The sequence below is a fragment of the Ammospiza caudacuta genome, chromosome 5, assembly GCF_027887145.1.
Source record: "Ammospiza caudacuta isolate bAmmCau1 chromosome 5, bAmmCau1.pri, whole genome shotgun sequence".
Taxonomy (NCBI): Eukaryota; Metazoa; Chordata; class Aves; order Passeriformes; family Passerellidae; genus Ammospiza; species Ammospiza caudacuta.
The window spans coordinates 40,165,629-40,189,015 of NC_080597.1; the positions used below are offsets into that span (position 1 = coordinate 40,165,629).

A 23,387-nucleotide genomic window follows, 5' to 3' on the forward strand; every position below is an offset into this window, starting at 1 on the left:
AGAAATCACTTGATAAATATACTCTTCAGAGAAACCAGAAATCAAGCTGTTTATACACCCGTCCTAAGTTCACTAAATGAGTTTAGTAAGATACTATGCTTTGAAAAACATTTCACATTCCGTGGGGTGAGCTCCCAAGCTTTCCTTAGAAAGGCTGACCTGTGTAGTTGTAGTCCATGGGAAAGGGTAACTGTGAGGGGTAGTGACATATTTCCCTTAATCCTCAGTGGAGTCTGCCTCAAGAGCATTAAGTGAATGTTGCAGGGCTGCACTTTAAGAAATGGGGTTCCTGGCCTATCTGGAGATGGCAAATGAAGACTAAAACTGTAAAAAAATTGCCCCTTCTGCTGACTGTCCTGAGGAAGGCTATACACACATGTAACTTCAAAGAAGATAATTTATTTCATTACCTTTTTTATTTTTGTTTTACAAGATGGGTTTTTTAAAAAATATTTATCTTTTGCCACAGTTTGATAAAAGAATTATTTTGCTTTAATAGCTAACTGTCTGCAACAAACAGACACAAGAATACTTGGATTAGCCAAATGGACTTTAAACCTAGTTTTCTACTTACAGAAATGTGGAACACTGACCACTGATATGGAGTGGCTTCCAAAGTATGTTGATTTTCAGTCTCTGGTGTAAATGTCTGAGCTAAACTGCCATTCTGTGGCTCTATGCATTACCTCACTTGTTTCACTTTAACCTTCCTCAGAGCTCCTATCCTAAAATACATCTGACCTTCTAAGAGCATCATTTCATGTTAATCTCTAATGATCATAAACTGCTGAAAACTGTTTATTGCTGCTGCATTGACTTTCATTAACTCAGGTTGATCACAGTTATCCACTCCAGCTGGATATGAAACAGAACTAATGGAAAAGCTTTTATCAAAACCACTGGTGGCCCATTACTGAAATTCTACATTTAACACCTCTTTTTTTATGCATTAATTGCTTTGTTTTCTCTATTATTCTTCCAGTGTTTCCTTTGATAATTCTGTTCCTCAGCAAAGGGTCTGTAGTCAGCTCTGTCCTTGAATTATGTGATATTCTTCTGTGCAGTCAGCCATCCTCTCTGTGCTGACAACTCACAGCTTGAGTTGTCCTGCACCCTGCTGCTAGTATTACAGATCCAGATGTCTGCCTGATATATCATCTAAAATACAGTAAAAGGAATCAAAAAAGTAGAAGCATTATTTGTCTGTTGTTTTATCTAGGACTTTTTAAATTCCTTTTCTCTTGTGACCTCTGGGGCTAAGGCAAGACTTTTTTAATTTGCCTATTACAAAGATAATTTACATTGTCATCACTTAGCAGTAAACAAGATGATTGTTATAGAATGAATTGCACAGGGTTTTAGTTGTCTTTTTTGTTTAATTAAAGCATTTAAGGACTTTGCACTCATGGGAATTCTGCAACTAATCAGATTTACCAGAAATGTTAGTTAGAAGAAAACGTTACAGTGCATTTAATTAGGAGTTGTCAGGTTCTCTGTGGATTAAAAAAGACCAAAACCCCCCCCCCCCAAAAAAATTCACCAAGTTCCAGATGTTGCAGATAGCATTAAAGAAAGCAGACAGTAATAATCTGCATAAAATAGTGAGGTCAGTTCAAATTGCAGAATTTCAATAAAGAAATTCACAGGGTGTTTGCTGAAGGAGGCTGTAGGAAAGTGGGGAATTTAGATGACTACAAAACAAAGGAGATGTTAGGTAGCATTGGTGTTTGGGGAGAAAAAAAAGGAAGCACAGAAGTAGGACTAAGAAAGCAGAGAACACTGTAGTCGGGTACGTTCTGACATTTCAGATTTAGAGGAAAAAAGAATAATTTTCCAAGAATGGCTTTCTTTCCTCCAAAATTTCTGACAGGGGATTTGCACATGTATGAAATACATACAGCATTGCTTTTTACTGGGTGAAAATAATACCTTCCATGTTTCAGGATAAGAAAGGCTTGTGAGTCCAACTCAACACGATTAATATAAGCTTCACAAAATCATTTAAGTTTCTGTGGTGCAGGGTGCAGAAGAAATATTTTAAAATTTTACTATGCTTTGGACATCTATTTTGGGATGTGTTTATCAATTTAAGTAGTTACTCAGTTTTACCTTCTTCCATGCTGTCCCTGAATGAACCAGAATGACTGATTGCTCGTGGTCTCTCTTCCAAGGACGTGGCACTGCCACACAGCTGGGAGTCATCGTAGAGATCAAAAGAAGTGTCTTGTGCAGGGATGCTGTTTGAACGCATCATGCTGGGTCCAGGAAGGTTAAACTGTGATAGGTTGGTTGGACTCACTGGAATAAAAAGCTTTATTATTGAAGTACATTTCCATTAAGTGAATTTTGCTTCTGCACAAAATTTTAATGTAGGACTAGCACGGTTAGGTGGACTTCATGCTGTTGAGACAATGGAAAGCTTTTATTCCTACACTTAAAGCTTCAACAAAAAGGTGGAGCAGATGGCCTCAAAGGAGATGGATGACAATAATCCTGTAAAGCACATGGTAACGCTAACACTGGTGTCTGAACACCCTTTGGCAGCCCATAGAAAATCAATGGGGGAGATTCAAAAGTTAAAAAGGAATAAGAGGTCATAAGTACTTTTATAAGCAGCTCTTCTAATGAATCAGAATCTGTATTTCATAGTTATATACCTGTATTACTGACTGCTGTTAAGGCCAAAGTTTATTTGCATATATAAGATATTTATCCTTTGATTTACAGGAGCACACCTACCACTATACTAGGTTGAATATTTGTGCAAAGGCCTCAGCTGAATTTCATCCTAATAAAGAGGTGTAGTCAGACATGGTTGAAATCAAGAACAGCATTGATGAACCTACTTTAAGCTTTCACAAAGCTCTTTTACTAGGAGGAAGGAAAGCCTAGCTATGGTTACCCCGGACCACACCTCAATGCCTATAAGAAAAACCTAACTGTGCAGCCAAATTCAGCCTCAGTATTTGGACTTTTAGTTTAGATCATCCAAGATGTGTCCTAAGTTAAAAACTACCAGAACAGCTGTGTTGTGAGAGCAAATTATTCCACAGGGATATGAAAACTGAAATAAAGCAAAGGACAATGAAAAAATAAATTTTACACCCCATGATCTTATTTCTCTATATTGTGAGTACACAAGAACTATGAACAAAAAGAAAATGAGATGATTGTAAACAGAAAATAATATAGTGAAAAAACACTGCCTAGAACTGTGACACAGAAAAAACTGTCTAAAACTACAGGAGAAAAATTCAAAGCAGTGGCTTGTTTAGCAAGGATCCAATTTCATTTTAAAAAGTAGTTTACTTATTTTCCTGTATGTAGTAAAGACGAACATGTGTATGTCTGATCAAATTCTTTTGAGTGATTGTAACCTACAGATGCCATAAGCTGTGACAGAGAGATAGAAGTCTTAATTCTTCAAAGGATGTTAGTAATTCCTTACTAGGGGCCTAAATCATAAAAACCTCATTGTGAACCTAAGCATGTGACAAGTTCTGTGGAGAGAAGTGGGTTTTACTCAGAATTAAAGAAAGAAATAATACTATTAAAAAAAACCTTGTGTTGAATTAATTTGAAACAATATTCAGAAGAACCAAATCTAAAACTTGGTTTGTAATCAAATAAAACTGCAATGTCACTCACATCCCAAAAATACTATATTGCATTCAAGGTTAGGTTTGGATTGGGCCCAGTGCAGTTATAGCCAGGTCCAGCTACTGAAACACATTGAAAAGGTCTATCTCAAAGCAAACCTCTATGTAGGAAAAATTCAATGTTTAGTTTCTGACATTCACTAAAATCACTGGAACGAATCCTACTGATTGTGAAGCCTAAAAGATGAATAGCTTTGAACTAGAAGCTAATTTCCAGCTCTCCCTCAAAATTTATGTCCTTGGTCAAGTCATAAAGAATCTGTGCTTCTTTTTTTCCTCTATGCAAAACAGGTGGTACCTCGACCCATTTCATTAACCACACTGTGAGTTTCCCCTCATTAGTGAGGTACAACAATATGGTGATGACAATGTTAAAAATAAACTACCTAGTCTGGCAGACTAAGAAATACGTACAGCTGAATTTTATGCTTCCGAAGAGAGGGAGAAACAGTGAAGGGAAACAGCATTTACCCAGGTTGGAGAAGTGGTATTTTCCAGTTGCAGATGAAGACATAGCTGAAGGAGAAACAAGCGGGGACTGACTGCCAGTGTCCTGCAGGCCTCCGGTTGAATGGGAGCGCAGCCATTCCTTGCCTTCCTCCTGACTTGTCTGCCGGGATGATGGTGCATATCTGAAAAACCACAGCTGGCATGCTCAAGACAATGACAAGGTGACGCCTTAGAAAGAAACAGCTGTTACGTAAATAACCTTCACCAGTTAGACAGAATAAATCCCTAGGAAAACATCAAGTCCAGTGAAGTGATTATCACCAGAGATTTTAACTAGGTACAGTTTACCATTGGGTTACACTGAAAACATGCAGGACTTGAACCCCCCCTACTCTTCATCCCCCTCCCCAAAACAGCATTCCCTTCTTTTGAAGAGACAGGATGATAAACTATAGCAGACAGACAACTGAGCTGACAGAAAAAGACTTCAAAGCTATAGGAAGTGTACAGGTTGATGCAAAAGCTTGGAAGCTGTATGGTTAGGATGGGGATAGGCAGAATAGAAGCCAAGGAACGTTAGTAGCCACTTACAAAATGACATCAGTCACACATCATGTGGGCAATTGATTAGACAACAGGAGTGAAACAGATCAACAACTCTGAAAGAGGAGTTTGCATTGGTAACAACAGATACTCATGATCATATGCACTAGATGTGCCGCTCTGAATGCTACCTGACATTGTGTCCTGCCCCAAACTGAGGGGAGGGAAAGGGACAGGAAAAATAAAAAATAGCAGAAAGAAGTTCTCTGGAAGGAAGAAGTTTGGCAATCAAATAATTAATCAACTGCTTCCTATGGTAAACCAATAAAACAAGTGCAATGTGACATGTGGGCCAAGAGGGAGAACTTGTAACTCACTGGTCCAGCCTTGGCTGAGCTGGAAGAAGGGCAATTCTGGCAGTGATTAAACATTAAAATGTGCAGACACTGTGGGTCTTAATCAAGAGATTTGTTTTCAGCAATGCCTGAAAATCAGAATGAAATACTTTATTCAGACAAAATACTGCTGAGAAATGAACACCTCCTTTGCTACTGTCATGAGCTATCAGTGTTCCCCAAAACAGCAGAGCAGAAAGGGCTTTTGATATTCTGGCTTCAGGCTTGTGAGGCACAAGTGTTTCTGCTTAGAGAGAAAATTAAATGAACATGTAAGTTCTTGTGTTGTGCCTGGGGTTTTGTACAGTATTTTACAGCAGTAAACCATATTGATCTTATTAAATATTTACTTCCTTTTTCCTTTCAAAAATACAGCTATGATCTTTGCCTATAATTGTGGTAGAGCACAAAGTTACTGAGTAGTTATCAGATTGAAAAGATGGCAAAACAAGAAATCAGGATGTGAGTTTTGGACTGGCTTCTCTGGACATTAAATCAAACGGAATTTTTTTCCTGGGCTAACTGATCTTTTTTATATGCCTGTAAGCACTATTCCCACTCCAATTCACTTTCAGCCACCATTACAGTTGTACAGCCACACACTTTGATCATCCCATAGTATCCTCACAGGGTCCTCATTATGCCTTTAATGTCTTCCACCTTTTCCATTCTCTCCAAATAATAAAAAAAATTGACTAAATTCTTATTAAGGAACAGCTATTGCAGAACGTCAGAAGGTGCAATATAGTGACAATAGTTTAGCACTATCTTAAAATTTCACAAATATTTCTTCATGACTCAGGAGATTTAATGGTGCAATCTCAGTTATTGGAAAGCTGCAGTGTCTGTGTGCATGCACATATATCCTTGCTTGCCAAATCTTCCTGGACTGGGGAGATGGGCTTCCATGTCGCATGAGACTAACCAAGTTACCTAATAATCTTCTCTTTTCACTGTGGAGGAGAGAAGAGGGTAGATAAATTCTGTTTTCTGAGATGAAGATAGAATTTAGTGAAGTGTTAGTAGCAAAGCTGGACTCTGTATTGCTGGATAAGGACCAAGAAAACTGTATGAGCAGAAAACATTTTATACTTACAAACCTTAGATAGTAAAATTAGTATTTTCTAGCCCTACCCTTCAGTAGCTCTCCAGTTCTAACTGCATGAATGTTTGAATGAGTCCAAAGTAAGATCCACCTCTAAAACCTTGTTTTTCTCCATAATGTTTTCAATAATTAGACCTATTGAATTGCATGAATATATTGTTCTGTCTCTTTTAGCTCTCCAGGATTCAATGCCTTTTAAAGATTCATTCCATAAGGAAATGATCCCTAATAGTATTTACTTTCCATGGTATATCTTGAAAGAAGGTTTATTCCTTAGGCAGACATGGAAAGAAAAAGTCCATTGTTAAAATTTACATTTTATGGTTTGAATTGAAATTCCAAGAACTCTGTTGTAAACAGGATCAACAGAAGGAGAAAGAAAAATAAAGGCAGCATAGAAAAGGTTACAGGAAAAAAGAGAAGCAGCAGTCATGCTCAAAAATATATATACCTTAATCCCTTTTTGGGTAGTGTATTTCTGTCAAGCTGCATGCTGTTAAAACAAAAACAAAAAATCCCTAAGGACATACAGCAAACAGGACTGTACAGAATCACAAATTTTAAAGCTCTAGGTTTGTGTGAATAACAGAAGGTCATTTAACGCCTTTTAATATAACTTTCATGATAAATCCTTAACTCGTTGGAAGGAACAATAGGACATGGACTGCTGCACATTCATTTTTCATCTAGACATGCTCTGGGCTGGGTCAATAGTAATTTGGAGACTGTCCAAGTCAGAAAGAAGTGCTTCTTTACTATTTCTAACCTTTCCACGGCTTTGCTCTGCAATCTGTGTGAGAATCATATGGTCACAGTGTGAATCTTTATTTTTCACAGTTGCTTATGATAAGGCAATATATTTCCAGAAGAAATGAAGTCTGTGGGACCTGCTAAGAGGCAGCATGGCCTTGTCAGAAGCCAAATGACAGCTCTGCATGTAGAAATATGTCCTAAAGATTCAGAAACTTGGGGCTCACACAGTAAGGTGATGGTGGGGACAATGAAAAGTGGCACCAGAGCGATGTTCTGTTTTACTGCACACAAAGTGTCAGAGTGGCTGAATACCCAAAACACATGGATGGAGTTTTCCTCATTTAAACCCCATCACTGGAAGAGCACCCACTAGTCCTCCTTCCAAGTGCCATTTCAGCATTTCATCATAAAGTCTTGGTCTCTGGTCGGTGTGGTTTGAACTAGTTATCATCAAGTAAGTACTGCAAAGTTCTCTCCCTTTAGAACATAGCTTAGTGTCATCACATGGATCAAATAGCAAAATGGCTTCTGAAAGCTTCTGTATTACATATCATAATCACACCTCTGAGAGCAGCAGTAACTTAGGACCCTTGCTACCCAAGAAACACCCTTATTAAAGGTGTTTCCTGTTGAGCTGTGGGTGATGGGAGTCCTACTGTTATGTATCCTTGATCCTAGCAGATAAAAGCAGTGAAAACACTGCTGGCATGGACAATGCATTACTATCAGGGGTTGGGCAAATGGAAGCAAACTACTTTTACCACCAGTAAATTTTAGAGACAATTTTACTAGTTAAATAAAGGGCCTGGTTCTGCATTTGGAGAAAGCAAATGGAAAGAGAAAATCATCAGTATTTCAGCACAGGCCCAGTTATCATGATCCATGTGGAGTAATCCCATGGCCCATGTCAGACAGAGGACTGTATTTTCAGCATTTTGCTCCCAACATAACTAACAGGACCTAGAATGGCTGGCAAAAAGAAAACATAAATTTGAATGAATTATTTACTTTTTTTTTTCTTCACAGAGAAAAATGCAGCCTTGATGTTCCTTCATTTACCTTTATGCACCTCTAAATTTCAAGATGAAAAAACATGATCAAAACACCAGTTTCTTATGCAAACACTTAAAAGTGCAAATGAACAATGTATTTTCCAATATTACTTTGACTTGGAGATATATTTATTTAAAAGTAATCTATAGCACATTATCTAAAAATAAGGGAGTCAGTTCTCCTTTAATCCAACCCGCAAGCCAAAAGGTATGACAGTCATATAAGTAGGTTAAGAGTGACCATAAGATTTTCCAAAAATCTTTTGAATTCAGATGATCAAATGAAATAGAGATGAATATTCCTCAACATAATCATGGAATTATTGCAACTGCATTAAAGTGAGTGTAGCAAAAGCTCATTGTGTGTTTTTAAAATAATAATGCTTACAAAGATGCTCCTAGATTTTAGATAATTATATGAAACCATTAAGCAAAGTTTCATGTAACTATTACTTCAGACCAATAACTTCCCTTATCTTTTTAATATCTGAAATCATTCATCCACCAAAACCTGGGTTCATTGCTTCCACAGAAACTGGACTTTTGGTAAATAGAACTTAATTTACCTCACATCTCTGGAGTTGATAATGATAATAAAGACAGTCCTTTCCTGAAAGAAGCAATGCATACATGGACAAAGAGCAATATAAAGTGAGGATGAGAATATAATAATATTCCTGATATTTTCCTTTGCTATGTAAAGTGGAAAAAGCAATCTTGCAAAAAGATGAAGACATAGGCTTAAGTTATCAAGCCCACGGCATCTCATTCTCTTTTGTTTATTTTACACTGCTGAAACTGAGTATAACTTTTACGAGGGAAATTACAGGAAGCCTTACATTCCCCATTTTCCTACCTGCCCTTGGTGATGAGGTTATCTTGGGAAAGAGCCATAATAGTATATCCTTGAGCTACATATAACTCTTTCAGAGCTGCTAAGGAATAAAACAAATTATTGCAAGCTAAGAAACAGATAGGGAGCTCCATGACAGGCTGGGCCAAGCTGATATGTGTCTTACAAATTAGTTTCTACAAAGGCTAGGCATATAAGAAAATCTGATACGTGACACACTGTTTCACACCTTACAACCACAACTATAAATTATGATAATTTCAAATAATTGAACGTTTTGAAGGGCTTAAGTGGATTTCAATGCACTTTCCTAGCACTCAAAACTACACATTCTTTTAAAGCAAACTAGAGAAAGCCAGTCATGTAAGTAAAAACCACTTCCACTCTGCTAATCTTAAAATGCAGCTATTACTGCTGATCAGACCACTGTTTATTTCTATATTGCTGCATTTTTATGCCTTCCTTGCTGTGTCCTTCAGATTAAGCAGAAGAAAGTTACAAATTGGCAATGCTCAACAGCAATTAAGGGTTTGAAAGAACTACTGGTGATGTGCCCACATGGAAAATTTTACAACTAAAGCAGTAATGTTTTCAATTAACCCCAGAAGATGGTTTTATTTTAGAGTATAAGTACCTGCATGATCATTTTAATCCCTCTGAATTGCTGTAAGGTACAAGTGTCCTCCCATATAGGGAGCTACACTGCTACAACAGTAGAATTAGACTTTTCTGAATACTGCTAGTGCAAAACCATCAAAAGGCCTAAGAGAGGTGCAAAATAATTTCCTTCTGAAAAAAAAAATATTTTGCTTGCTTTTACGGAGTCAATTTTCTGGTTGCTGCAATGCAACAGAATCTCATTGAAGGACACAGAATTTGGGTAGAGCGAGCTCTGACACTGCACTCCAGGAGCTGTCAGGGAGCTCTGCGTTGATGCCGTACCATCACTCAGTGGGCAGCCTGAAAACTGTGGGCAAAGTCTGAGCATCCCTGGAGGGACAGGGGGTAAAAATAGCAGAGACCTTGCAGATTTGCTGTCTCCATGAAAGGTGACTCTTTTTTTGGAGGCAGTCAAGGGCTATCTTCTTTCAAAGAAAATGTAGATGTACTCTGAGATTTTGTCCTCATTTTCTGTGTTCCTTCCAGCTGTTCCTTCCTAAAACTTGATGTCCCAAAGTATCAAGCATAATGGGATATCTACTTTCTAAAACTTATATACAACATTTTCATTTTCAAAATGCTTTGTCCCAGCACGGCACTACAACTCTGTACACAGGTACTGCAAGATAGCCTCACTATTTTCCATTTTGTACCTATGCAAATATATCCTGCCCTGTATATCCCTTCAGACTCATCAGCCTTTGGTCACTCACCTTCAGTAACTCTTTACCAACTAGCACTTTTCCCCCCATTTGCTTATGAGAGTGTTATTAGGAATAGCACTTAAAGTTTTAGTAAATTCAGGATTTTTATTGCATTTACTATTTCTCTGCCATTCAGAGAGCATATTTTCCTGCAAATGAATTAAATTAGCCTTTATTATTTAAAAGGCTGTTAATGACTAATCTCATGTTATTTGTTACTTAACCTATTTTGTTTAATGTCTTCTGTATTTTTCCAGGCAAACTGGCCTTCCCATAATGTCCTTGCTCTCCATCCCTGCTCTCCTCCTCACTCTTTCCTCAGCAGAAAGCCTTTGAAAACTTTTCTTCAATTCTAATGACTTCAGGGTTTCAGGCTCTGCCTGAAGCAGGGAAATGAAAAGTTCATCAGGACCAGTAAACCGAAGATAACGTCAACCTTTTCATTTCCTCTTAGTATGCTTTCCATTACTGATACTTATCCACCAAATTACAGCTAATGCCTCAATGAAATAAATTTGAAATTTTATATCATCTATCATTAGCTCTCTCCTCTCTTTCAGTATTTTCCTGCATTTTCTCTGCACAGACTTTATGTTGCTTGCTATTTGTACCTCATGGTGCACTTTGGGCTTTCTGATTTTGTCCCTACATTATATTAGTGCATCTGATTGTAAGGACTGCTGATTCAGCCTTTTGCAAGCTCTAGGGTGACTGAAGAAAAAGAAAAAACCTCCTTGCAGATAATTTTTTATGCTCTGCCATGCTATAATTAGTATAATAAAAGGCATTTCAAATATGAGATTACAAAGAAAAAAGGACATCATGTGCTGCCAAGCATATCTGTCTCCAATGTTGCAAATCAATGCTTTTGTTGTGAAAAAATACTTTGCTACAAGTAAGTTTTCATGTATAAAAGAGTTTAGAAACTCAGCACTGGTATCAAACCTTTTAGAAAAATTGAACTGCAAAACCCCTGTTGGGGCTATAATTCAAGAAATGACACCATTTACTCTAGGTACATATATTTGTTTTGAGGCCAGATCAACATGAACAATGGCTCTCCCTGGACTCAATCATAATATCCCCATGTGGACTAATCTGAAACTTAAAAATATTGCCAACCACAAAGTATTTGGAACCACTGAAATTAAGTCACTGAACAAATACATAAAGTATTAGCAGTGGAGGTTGCTCAGAAACTTCTGCCAAGCCATTAATTTTTGAAACGTGATTTTTAAAATCCTGTGTATCAATATAATTTTTGGCATGAATTCATACTGGTCCACATCATTCTAGTGACCTCATCATCCATATATGTGGCAGTGAAGGATTTTGTAAGCTTAGTATTAATAACTGACCTTTTAATATTGTCACATTCAGTTCATAGTACACAAATTTAAATACCTGTTTAAAAATTAAAGGCAAAGTGCAAACTACAAATTGCTCATGTATCAGTGTATTTATAACTACTATATTGTTAACAATACTATATGTTGTTAGTGTACATTACATTGATACATATATATGTTTTATAAGTATTAAAATACTATATTATAATTGTAATATAATTTGTATATTAGTAAGAGGTGTGATTTTTAGCTGATAAAGTAGTACTTATGAATGCAACATAAGAAAATGAAAACTATGAAAAGTTTCCATCTAGATTTCTCTAAGGTTTTGTTTATGAGGTTTTTTAAAATGCTGGCTTACTGAAAGTGAATTCCTTCTATGCAAAGGATGGGTATTGAACAATCTCTGAGTTTATATAATAAAGGGCAAAAAAACTCTATGTTGTATGTTAAAGGTCTTTTCTTCTTAAAATGTTTGGAATGTTAAAAAACTAATTGAGTTTAAAATATTTTTGACTGATTCAGTAAAATTTTGTTTTTTGAATCAAAGGCTAATGAAATATTTAATATTGATTTTACAGTCCCCATGTGAGATAAGAGTTTCACTGTCAAATCCTGAAATTTTTCATGGGAAACGGAAGTTACTTAGTTCCTAGAAAATTTGATTTCTTTTCTCTCCTTCCAAAGCCAGATAAGTGTTTCAAAAAGAAAAAAAAAAAAAAGGGGAAAAAAAAGAAAATATCAAAGAAGAAATCTTGGTTCAACTGTGCCAGACTGGTCGCACCTTTCATAATGTAATTTAAATGGTAAAATGTCTGCACATAAAAAAATTCTTTAATAGAGCAAACAGAAAAACATTTTCTTGCATTTCTCTGTCTGTTCTGGGCACTTGCCAGGACTGATCATATAACAAGGATCTCATCTTGTAAACTGCTTTCCTGCCAGTGAAGCTGCACTTCAGTAAGGATCTGTGTAATGATTACCATGTAAGAAGAAACTTGTCAAGACTGAGTATTTTAAGGCAAGACTGGTCAGCTGAAGACCAGGACACACCAGCTCTGCCTGTGCTTTCAGCTAATGGGAAGAGAAAAGCAGGGATCCCCCAGTTGGAGGTTTGCTTGCTTTGGAACTGCCAAATGCTGGGACAGCAGGTGGATCCTGCTGCAGGAATCATTATGTGCCTCTTGGCTGTTTACACTTGCCTTTAGTTAGACCATTTTCCCCCTTTTCTCTCACTGTCTCCAGAACAAGGGAACCCAAAAAAATTCTCAAGGTAGAAAAAGTGCTTGTAAAACCTTAAAAGGCAGTTGATTCCACATTATAATGCCTTTCAGCTCTCTTTTCTTCCTTCCTTTTATTACATAAAGGACAAAGCTGTTAATTAAACAGCGTCCCTTTAGCAAAAAAGATGGAGGGTTTATTTTTTTGGCTCCTGTCCTTTTGCCTCTCACTTATTTTGTGGTCACTGTATCTATAGGCAAGCTCACCTTTCCGAAAGAGTAGATCTGACGCTTCCAGTCCTCATGAGCAGGCTCTGAACCTCCTGAGTGCTTGTTGTCAGTCCAGAGAGAGAGCCATGATGGCTAAGAGGGAGGTCAATAGACTCGGAACTGGTGTGAAGGCTAGTCATGGACTGGTAACTTGGTGTGTCCTTACTGCCCGCTGAAGAGCTGCTCAGGTTTGCAGCCCACACAAGAGCACCTGATGTGAAAGAGTGCACTGAGGCAGGACTGGAAGCCAGGGAGTGACTTAAGCTTACAACATCTGCATTTAAGTCCGAAGGTTTACTGAAGAGGGGGCTGCTGCTACCACTTTGCCCACCTGCACTGCCCATGCTGCCTGTGCCCGAGGATGGCGATTCCAGGCTGCCTTGCCGTGCCAATGTGGTACTAGGGCTGGGCATTGCCGATGTGGGTTTCACACCTTCAGTACTGGGTGCAGAGGCAGCTTTACCACTTGCCTTGGCACCAAACAACCTAAATGTAAAACAAATAGCTTTAGAGAAACTGACAGCCGCATTAAACATTCATGGCGCAACATCCTAAGAGCCAAACTACACATTTTTAATTATTGCTACAAAAATCACGCCTACCTAGTTGATCAATCACAGCACAAATTTAAATTCACTTAACCATATCACAATAGTCATGGTTTGTTTCTTTAGTAACCGCTTACTCACTCCTATTCAGATGTGCTCTTTGCACAGACCCTCCCAGAGAGAGGTAAAATAATCACATTTTTGTCTTCCTAGTTCATAAACAGATTACACTTTCACCCAAATTCAGTAATTAAGCATTCCCAAGTCATTAGCTTTTAAACTCCTCACCTCTCAAATCTGCTTAAATGATTGCAACAAACACTTGCAAAATCCTAATTCCTTCATAGTTTAATAAACATCTAAGTATTTGTGCAAAATTCCCCTCTTGTTTTTTTTTGCACAGATGGTCATGCAGTCATCAGTCACGTAGTAACCACTCAGAATAAACTGCACCATGGCTAAATGGGCTCAGTTTGTCTCCAAGGGCAGGAATGATAAAATTGTATGTCACATAATATCTTCCAGCAATTCTAGATATGAAAATTCTATAGTGATGATGAAAAAATAGACTTCAAGTCCTCTAAAATTTGAATTAAAAGGTCATGCAATGTTTTAATGTATTTCTGGAAATATTTTAAGCTGAAGTTAATGTACAGCTTCTAAATTAAAGGTAAAAAAAATGCAAAAGTTATCATGATGTAAAGTAAGCATGTCTAGCAAGATAAGAACCCGTTTTACATTTTACCAAGCCCACAAAACTAAGCTGCAGCTCCCCAGCTGTCTGGAGATGATGTTTTGGTAAATAGGCACAAGAGGGCACTATTGGCTTCTTCTCCAGCAGTGAAAGTGCTCCATCCCAATTCATGGAGCTCGCATCCAGATTTATACTTCCAGAAATGTTACAATAGAGCATTTACAATTGAAATTTAGCCTTGCCAATGCTTGTGTCAAAAAATGGAACGAAGCTGCTAAGATAATGAAGTGTTTGTAGCTGGAGCTGCCAACAATGGGAAAGTAAATCTAACTCTATAATTTATAAAGAGCTCTTCAGTTCTCCATCCAGAATGTGGCAATGCCTGTTCCATTAAGAGAATGTGCCTGAACATAGGGTCCTTCTTCCCTTTGGGAGTTTAATGCAGTATTGAGAAGAAACTGCACATGTGGCTGAACTTAGAATCATAGAACATCTTGTGTAGGAAGGGGCCCATAAGGATCAGTGATTCCACCTCCTAAGCTTCAAACTGTGGTTATGGGGATGTACCTAAAATGCTTAAACCTCAGGGGGCAGCCATTTCAGGTCTTAGGAGGTCTTCAAATCTCAAAGAAATCATTGTGTTGCATGAAAAAAATACCGCCCTTTTATTTTCCTGTACTTGACTTGTTTGTGGCAAAATATTCCCTGAAAAGGCTTTTTGCACAGTACTTCAACATACTGAAAATCTCTGCTTTAGATATTGCAACTTCAGAGAATCACAGAAATGCACTAACCTTCGAAATGTGGGGGAAGCAATATCTGGGTATTTGGAACCTGGCTGTCTAAGTCCTGGTGTGCCGGAGGCGCTTGCCGAAGTCGGGCTGGATTTAGGGGAGCTCGACAGTGAGACGCTTTCAGAATCGGACACGGCCACTTTCTCTTTTTCCTTGTCTGTCTGGTTGATGGTGACAGGGCTGGACCTCCCGGACCCGATCTTGCTTGGCTCTCGCAGTTTGGTGGCAGCAGCGCCCGCAGACTTGCTGCTCACGTTGGAGTCGATGCTGCTGGTGCTGGAGCGGTGGCCGCCGCGGCCGGGGATCCCGCTGCCGCTGGATTTCGACGGGCGAGGCAGACTCCGGTACTGCAGAGTTGTCTTTGAGCTCACATGCAGGACGCCGTCGTCCTGGTTTTGGGAACCGTCTAAGCTCGTCTTCCTCCCTGCGTTGGATTTCCCACTGATGGCTGAGGATTTTGGCATTTTTCCCAGCGTTGCTGACCCGCTTGTGATCGTAGCTCCACTTGTGGTGATTATGGTAGAAGATCCCAACCCAGACTTCTTGAATCCAAATGACCCTGTAGCAGTTGATCTGCCAATGCCAGAGGGAGGCTTTTTCCCTTCATCACCACTGCTCTTCCCTGCATCTGACGGAGATCTCTGTATGGAGGCTCCTTTCAGTGGAGTTTTCACTTTTTCTGAAGCTTTTGCATCATCAGTTTTTCCTAAGTAAAAGAATATTTAAAAAGGTCATTTGTGTTTAAGCTGCAATGTCTAAATATCTAATTTCAACACTGTATGATTACACTTGCAAAATGAAAAAATACACAAATAGAATTCCCCTAAGGAAACAGACCAGTTTGGTCTTTAGTCTCCCATCAGCTATCTGTAGGACACATAACAGATAAGCTTTAAGTATTAAAAGCTTGAAATTCCCGTGAGAACTTCCACTTTCATAGATAGGTGGAAAATGTAGTTGTAGAAAATTATCTTGAATGAACCATAAGGAATCTTGACTGAATTTTTTTTCTGTTAACAGTATTTCTATATGAAAGAAATACTACTTGAAAATAAAACATTACATGCAATAAACATCTCCTGAAGTATGACATCAATGATGTGTGTAGAAATTAGTGGTACTTATAGAGTTCTTTAGTTTTCACTGATTACATCTTTTTAGCATATGACTAAGCTTGTTCTGGTTAGTTACACAAAATTATCAGGGAGCGATTATGTTATGGAATGAATCATCTTGATCTGTAACAATATCAATTACACAAGTTAATTAGTCTTTGTTGTATCCTTGATGGCTTCTCAAGAATTTTGATTTTTTTGTGAGGTTTTCTTCAGTCCTGTCTAGGCTTGTGACTATATAACTTATATTTATATTTTCTTCCATATTTCCTAAAACTTTATTGTTACATGCAGGAAGGTCAAAGTAAGATGTTCTGCTATACCAGAAAGTATCCTTTTCCTGTTTTACAAATAGATAAAAATCGCCATTTCAATTCTAATTTATCTCTAAGCATCTACTGTATACCACTAACAACTCCTAAAACATACCAAAGTTTTTAATTTACTCTTGAAGTAATTATGGAAGCTTTGGAGGTGGATGACCTAATTTCTCTTAAGAAACTAAAATGTAATAAAGAGTGACACCTGCAAAGCAGAACTAATTACACTCATGTTTTTATCCAGCTCACACTTTATGCTACACAAACAGATGCACCTGCCATGATACAGATCAGACTCTGACCCAGCAAACTTACAGCTCATTAGTAGCCAAGGCCTCAATTCTGTGTTGCACAGTGGCTGCCTGATCACCTTGAGCCAAACAGACCTGGAAAGCTTAGCTTGGTGTTCAGCAAACCTTTAAGTATGTCCATTTTTAATTGCTACTAGAGGGATAAAAGTTCTGTATCCATATGATCACCATGGCAGTGCTCCTCAGGGATCTCTCAGACCAGAGACTGATCAATCTTTAGCAGTTCCAAATTGCAAAGAAACAAAAGGGGTTCACAAAGAGCAGGAACTTATTCTGAGGAGATCTTTGTTAGTTGCTCTTACCACTAGGGGTTGAAGCATGCACTGTTGTCTCAGGACATGAAAAAGCACCAGAAAATGTTCTACTGAGAATACACATTTCCTTAGTAAAATGATAAATCTATTAGATGCTTTTAATAATTATCTCTTTCATCAGCTTTGTATTTTTGCTTCAAAAGTAGATTGCAGAAGTGGTTACTACTTCTGAGAGGCTTTCCAAAATTAGGTAGGAGGGCATTTAGCACTGAAATGTGTAAAAAGACTTTTTGTTTTACAATTTTTTATCACTTAACAGTGATAAAAAGAGCACTCATAGTATGTGGAATGTGATAATTCAGCTTTAGTTCAGAAATAACTAAAAATATCATTTGGAGTCCCCTCCCTTGAATATTAAATCTTTTTGATTCAGCTTCTAATATGTGGTCATTTCTATCCATATGTTGAATTATCAAAAGTAAGTTTTTCTAGAGAATAAGGATAAGGCACTGATGAGTCCAAAAATACTTCTAAGAATTAATAGGCATTGACATACACAGATGACAGCACAACAAAATGCAATCACAGTTTTGTTATGTAGGCACCTATGCATACTTAATAAATCATTATTATGCATGTAGCAAACTAGCAGAAATGAAAATGTTATTTTAATATTAAAATCTGAGCTTTCAGTCATTTATGAGAGTAGCAAACAATGCATATAGTATGTATACATCTATAACATCCATCAGTTATTTTAAGACCACTGTAATCTGAACACTGTTTCCTACCTGGGGTCTTGAGTGCACTTGTTCCTGCTTTGTGCCTGGACTGAGTTGTTCCCACTTGTGCAGTCATGCCTCTCCTCCAAGATCCGGTCTGTGACACAGAGAGAGATGTTTTCTGTCCCCCCTTCTCCGACTCTTCAGACAGCCCCGAGGGAAGGCCTTTCCACTTGCCACTGCTGTCTACACTGTTGTCAAAGTCTTCCTCTGGCTTCTTCAGCTCTTCAGTGCTGCCCCAAGTTTCACTGTCTGTAACTGAGCGCTTCTCTGAGTCTGTCTTCAGCTACAAGAGATTTGTGTGAGAAATGGTCAGTCCCAGCATCTCTGTTATTTGCTGATTTCTTAAATTATAGCAGGGGAGGAGAATTTGACCTATTTGCAGCAAGGGCCACAGAAACTTCTAAAACACTAGTATACTGATTCCAAAAGTTTAAAAACATACAAAATATAGCCATTTGGGGATGACATTTCTCTTTCTTTTATTTGCAAAAGACTTAACCCCTTTCCTTTATAGAGATAAACTATAATACAGTGAAAGTAATTCACTCTAATTATCAGTGGTGATACCCTATTGTTCCTCAATTAAATCTAAATTTCAGAAGTGAATCACTGTGCTGAGAGGTTTAACTAAAAGCTTGGGTGAGCAAATTCCTGAATACACTACTAAAATCACCTCAGCCTGGCTTCTTGCCTTTTCCTACCCAAGACTTCCAATGACTGGATTAGGAATATTTCTCCAGCAGAACAGAGTATGTTGTGCCACCAGTGACCAAGGATAGCATCTTCCCCAAAAATACTTGTACTACTGTCAGCCTGTACTGACAGGCTTTTCTACTGGCCTGTCTCCATAGAAATGAATTCTGTCCAACAAGAAACTCTCTCTAGCTATATCAGCTAACAGAGCAAAAAAGAGGCTTATGCCAGCACTACTCATCCGTGGTGTGAAGGCAACCAGCTGGGCTCATGCTCCCTCTGAAACTCAGACCCACTTGGAGGATACACCAGTGAGGACCTAAATCCCCTGTGGCATCTGCTTTCCCTGAGGCATGCTGATAAGGGAGTGCTGAAGAGCAGCCCAGCAAGACAATGTAGAAGCTGTGAAAGTGGCTTAAATAGAAAGAGAGACTGACCCTACCCTCTGTGTCTGACAAGACCGGTGTTCTTTGTGCTGACAGGCTGTTCAGTGCAACTCTTCCTTCTGTGTTTTTCTGCAGCCTCCTGACCTCAGTCTGAAGCCTTATTTGCACATCACCCTCTCACCACTCCTGCTTGCCTCTGCCCCTCATTAACAGCAAAAATATGGTGCTGCTGTCAGGTATCACCAGCCTAAGAGGGGCTGCAAAATGGAACTCATTGAGGGACTGGCTATTTATTATCCTGGGCTGTCACAGCTCCTTCACCACAGAGACCCCTCTGTGGCTGTGTCCCAGGCACTGCTGCCATAGGGAGGATTAATATTGATTACATGACAGACAGAATAATCAGTTCCTGTTTACATATTTGTCAGCTGAGATGTACAAAAGGCAAAAGCTCTCTAGATTTCCATAATTACGTATGTACTTTGGATGCGCTAGCACAGACTATGGGTAAGGACTGACGAGAAAAAAGCCCAAGCAAATATCTACAAAAATATTGCAGGGTTCTTCAAAAGCAAGTTTTCATTGAAGTTATTGCTACAACATGTGTAACAGGTAACAACATGCTTACAGACATTTTATCATAAATGAATGACTGTAAATGTATAGTCATACATTTTTAAAGCAAACTGCCTAATTTAAAAAAAAAGAGTAGTACAATACTTTCTAAAAGCCTCTCTTCACAATTATAATTCGTGTAATAAGAAAACAACAAGAAAATATGCAATTTCTGTCTCAGTCTATAGCCAGCCTTTACTGCTCCAGTCACTTAAAAAGATTGAGAAAGAGATCTCTGTGTTGCAGTATATCTAAGACCTGAAAAAAAATCTGTCAAAATGAGTATTCTGTTCATCTCAGCTTCTGATTGAGATTGCCACCTAGACTGGAATACAGTGAATTCTGCTTAATGTGCCTGGTAAAGGCATATCTGATAAACGTATTTTCCTAGTTTTCATAATATAAGCAAACTGGAATGAAACTAAAATTGGAACATGCACTGCATGTTTGTCTATAGCTGAACAATTTGCAAATAAAACAGAGGCTTATTATAGAGTAGCTAGAACATGATATTACCCAAATGATAAAAAAAAACAAAACCACGGAGTTAAAAAGTCAGCCTGAGATTTCCCAATCCTGATGACTATGCAGTGGAACAAGCAAACCAGAACTAGCTGGCCATCATTGTTGATGTGAAAGGGAAGAGGTTGATCTCCAGCTAAAAACCATGGAAGTCCCTGATGGAGTGGGAAAGGCAATGGTAAGGGCTGAAGAATGGGGCCCTGAACACAAACCTCTGCCCTTTTCCTCTGCAAACAAAACATACCTGCCTCGCTTCAGGATGGTAGGTTGTAGGAGCTATCTGGAGTCATTTGAGTGACTACCTGAATACAGCATTGGTCTGGTATCTGTCCTGTTGGAGATTAAAGTAATTTTCATTCCAAAAGTAACTATATTTCCCTATTGTCTGGGGGAAATAACAAATATGTGTTTTTCTCCTGCTCACAGAGTCTGCTGAAATCTACACTGACAAAACAGACCTCTGAATTCCAGACACTGGCTGCCTGCAGGAGTCCAAATGGAATCAGAAGTGTCAGTCTTGTGTCCTGCGTACTTGACATCAAATCACTGGAGGCAGCCACTCTTCCCCTGTGCTGAGTGCTCAAAGTTCCCTACTAGTGAACAGCAGATGACATGGCAGAGAATACTTTCCTATTGAGACAAACTTTTCTGGTTTTATTTCTTTTTTGGAGGGAACCAAGTCCTGCAAGGATTCTGTATTGACTTCTCTGTTACTCACCATTTTGAGGGGAGCTGGGAAGAAATGCTTGAATACCTGCCACAAGAGCTTTACATACACAGACACACACATATATGTATGATGTATATAGTTTGTGTCTGTATCGTATTAAGAACTCTATTTTGACATAATGCATTGTCACCTTGCATTGACACTTTCATCCCTGGATCTCAGTGGGGAGAAGACAATCTCTGCCATTTGAAAGGACAGTACAGCCCATATATTTATTCCCTAATGTGTTTCAGCTCATAAAAAGCAAAAAATATATTATTTTTTATTGTGTTATCTGTTGGAAGAGATGCTCCAAATGAGCTGAAGTGAGTAGAAATCCATTATCACAGATCCAATCATACTGTGTTTGCTTTGTGTTAGGGTGCAGCTGGGGTGGGACCTGGGCTGCTCCCCCAGGGTGGGCAGAGCTGGGTCTCACCAGCCAGCACCTTCAGCAGTGACACAAATCCTGGGAGCAGGGAATTTGGAATGTCAGCTCACAGCCCAAGGCTGGGTCAATGGAGTCTATGGCTTCTTGCATCCAGGTGTAATAGAAGATTTTGTAAGATATTAATACCTCATTCATTTAAAGGCATTGATACCAAACTTTTCTATCCTGTACAGGGATGTTGCAACAAATGGCAACAAAGCTACTCACCTGGGCATGAGTGTTCTTCCTTGAAGAGGCTGTTATGTTGGAATAAGAGCTGACAGATGAGTTGGTATTCAAATCATCTGTGCTGAGGTTGTCAAGAGTGTCACTGAGGCCACTGCTAACCGAGCTGCTGTCATCCCAGCTGCAGAGAAAAGAGCACATCTACTTTACATACTGTGTCTCAACATGCAGAAGGTATCTCAAAATCAATAGATGTGATTACTTATTTTTCAAGTGATTTACCAGAAACTTTTCAGTAATATTTCCTAAGGTTCAATAAATATGGTTCTTCAGACTTTTGAATTAATTATTCACTCGAAGTCAAGTGGTTGCTTGTTCAACTAATGAAAGATGCAGGTGTCCTTAAAAAAATTACCATCAGATCTAAGTGTAAGCCATTAAAACAGTTCGTTTCATGCTTCATTGCAATCACATTCATTACACTGGCAGGGAAATCCATTAAGCTTACCAGATACTGCCAGTCTCAAAAATTATTAATATCTTAGAGAAGACCTGATGAATTGCCAGGCTACATAAAAAAAAGGAGTATCTTTTCTGCAGACTAATCCACTGTCAGCAAGAAGCCAGTATTTTCAAAAGTTTTATTTTCTTGTCTTCAGTATCTGTCTAGCTGGCGCAATGTCATCAAAATAGGAATCCCTGAGAATACAGTCAAAGCAGCTGACAGAGAATACATTATACATCTCTGAAGAAACAGTCTGTCAACTGTTTTGCTTTAGGAGATTGAGACAAAAGATGCAAATGAGAGAAAGGCTTCTCTTACAGAAATGTCATTAACAACTCTAACAAAAGCCTTGCTTTTGCACGAAAGGGAGGTTGAGGTGTATTTATCAGACTTTTCTCTACAGAATTGCTTCTCTATGGCATTAAATTTAGACTTTTATTTTATTGCCATATACAGCATTATACTGCCAGTATTTTGCGACATCTCCATCTGTACATCTGGTTTTGGATTATTCACAGGCCAAAAGTTTGAAAAAAAATTCATCTTTTCCCATTCAAAGGGATTCATCTCCTTTAATTTTAGGTATATAAAAGTTAGGTATCTCATTTCATTTAGGTTACCTAGCTGTCCTCTCTAACCAGTATTAAAAGCAGCCTTGCTTAAAAAGTCTTAGGCTTGTGGGATAAACTTTACACTGAAGGTGCCTCTTTTTGTCTTTTGCTCTCTTAGAGAAGAGAGGGTTGATTAAGCCTCTTCTAGATAAGTGCATTTTATCCTTGTTTTGCTGTAGCCTGTTACGAATTTTAGAAAACAATATGTAATTCAATCCCCTAGTCAAATTAAAGCTCAGTACTATTGACACTAATCATTCAGAGCAAACAAGCAAAATATCTGTGAGTACTTATTTTAAATTTGGAGTTTTGAGAGACAGTAGCAGTGTGAGGGAACTGCATGGAACAAAATGTGTGCTGATGCTTTGGAAAGTTCAGTGCACTAGTCTTGTATCATAGCAACTGCAGCAAGCATTACCTTTCTTTTGCCAAAGGTAGAAAATCACATTGGTAAGTCAGCTCAGTGACAAGATAAACATATTTCAGAGGGCAAAATTTTATTACAGTGCTGCACTTTCCACCACTGAGTACAATGACTACAAATAAATATGTCTTCTGCTACATTTCCAGGTGATAAACACATGAATGATTTAATAATGAAATTATAATGTCATACATAATAGGCTGTCCACATTCATCTAAGAACTATCTCTGAAGCACTAGTAATTTAGGCTTTCTGTGTTTTTCACTGTCTAATGTGCTGCATAATTTCACTGATGATAAAAAGCCATTAATTAAACGCTGTGTACTACGTGCGAATTTACCTTTAGAACAGCGTTAAGACTGAGAACCTTAAGGATGGATAAAAACATAAGCAATATAAATGTGATTAAGTTGCAGAAAAGATAGTATTACCTCACTAAAAGCTGCTTTTAAAAAACAGAAAAAAATCATAA

The 23,387-nt window shown here is 38.2% G+C and overlaps 1 protein-coding gene across 1 annotated transcript in view; it reads right to left on the reverse strand.

The window, feature by feature from the left end:
- Positions 1 to 23,387, reverse strand: part of NAV3 (neuron navigator 3) — a 251,512-nt gene that overhangs the window by 44,996 nt on the left and 183,129 nt on the right. Inside the window, exons 13-19 of the mRNA XM_058806115.1 lie at positions 21,424 to 21,556; positions 17,841 to 18,117; positions 15,050 to 15,755; positions 13,011 to 13,499; positions 6,604 to 6,645; positions 4,131 to 4,291; positions 2,110 to 2,298 (exon numbers count right to left, since the gene is read on the reverse strand). Of these exons, the coding sequence (XP_058662098.1) occupies positions 2,110 to 2,298; positions 4,131 to 4,291; positions 6,604 to 6,645; positions 13,011 to 13,499; positions 15,050 to 15,755; positions 17,841 to 18,117; positions 21,424 to 21,556 (1,997 nt within the window). The remainder of the gene's footprint in view (positions 1 to 2,109; positions 2,299 to 4,130; positions 4,292 to 6,603; positions 6,646 to 13,010; positions 13,500 to 15,049; positions 15,756 to 17,840; positions 18,118 to 21,423; positions 21,557 to 23,387) is intronic.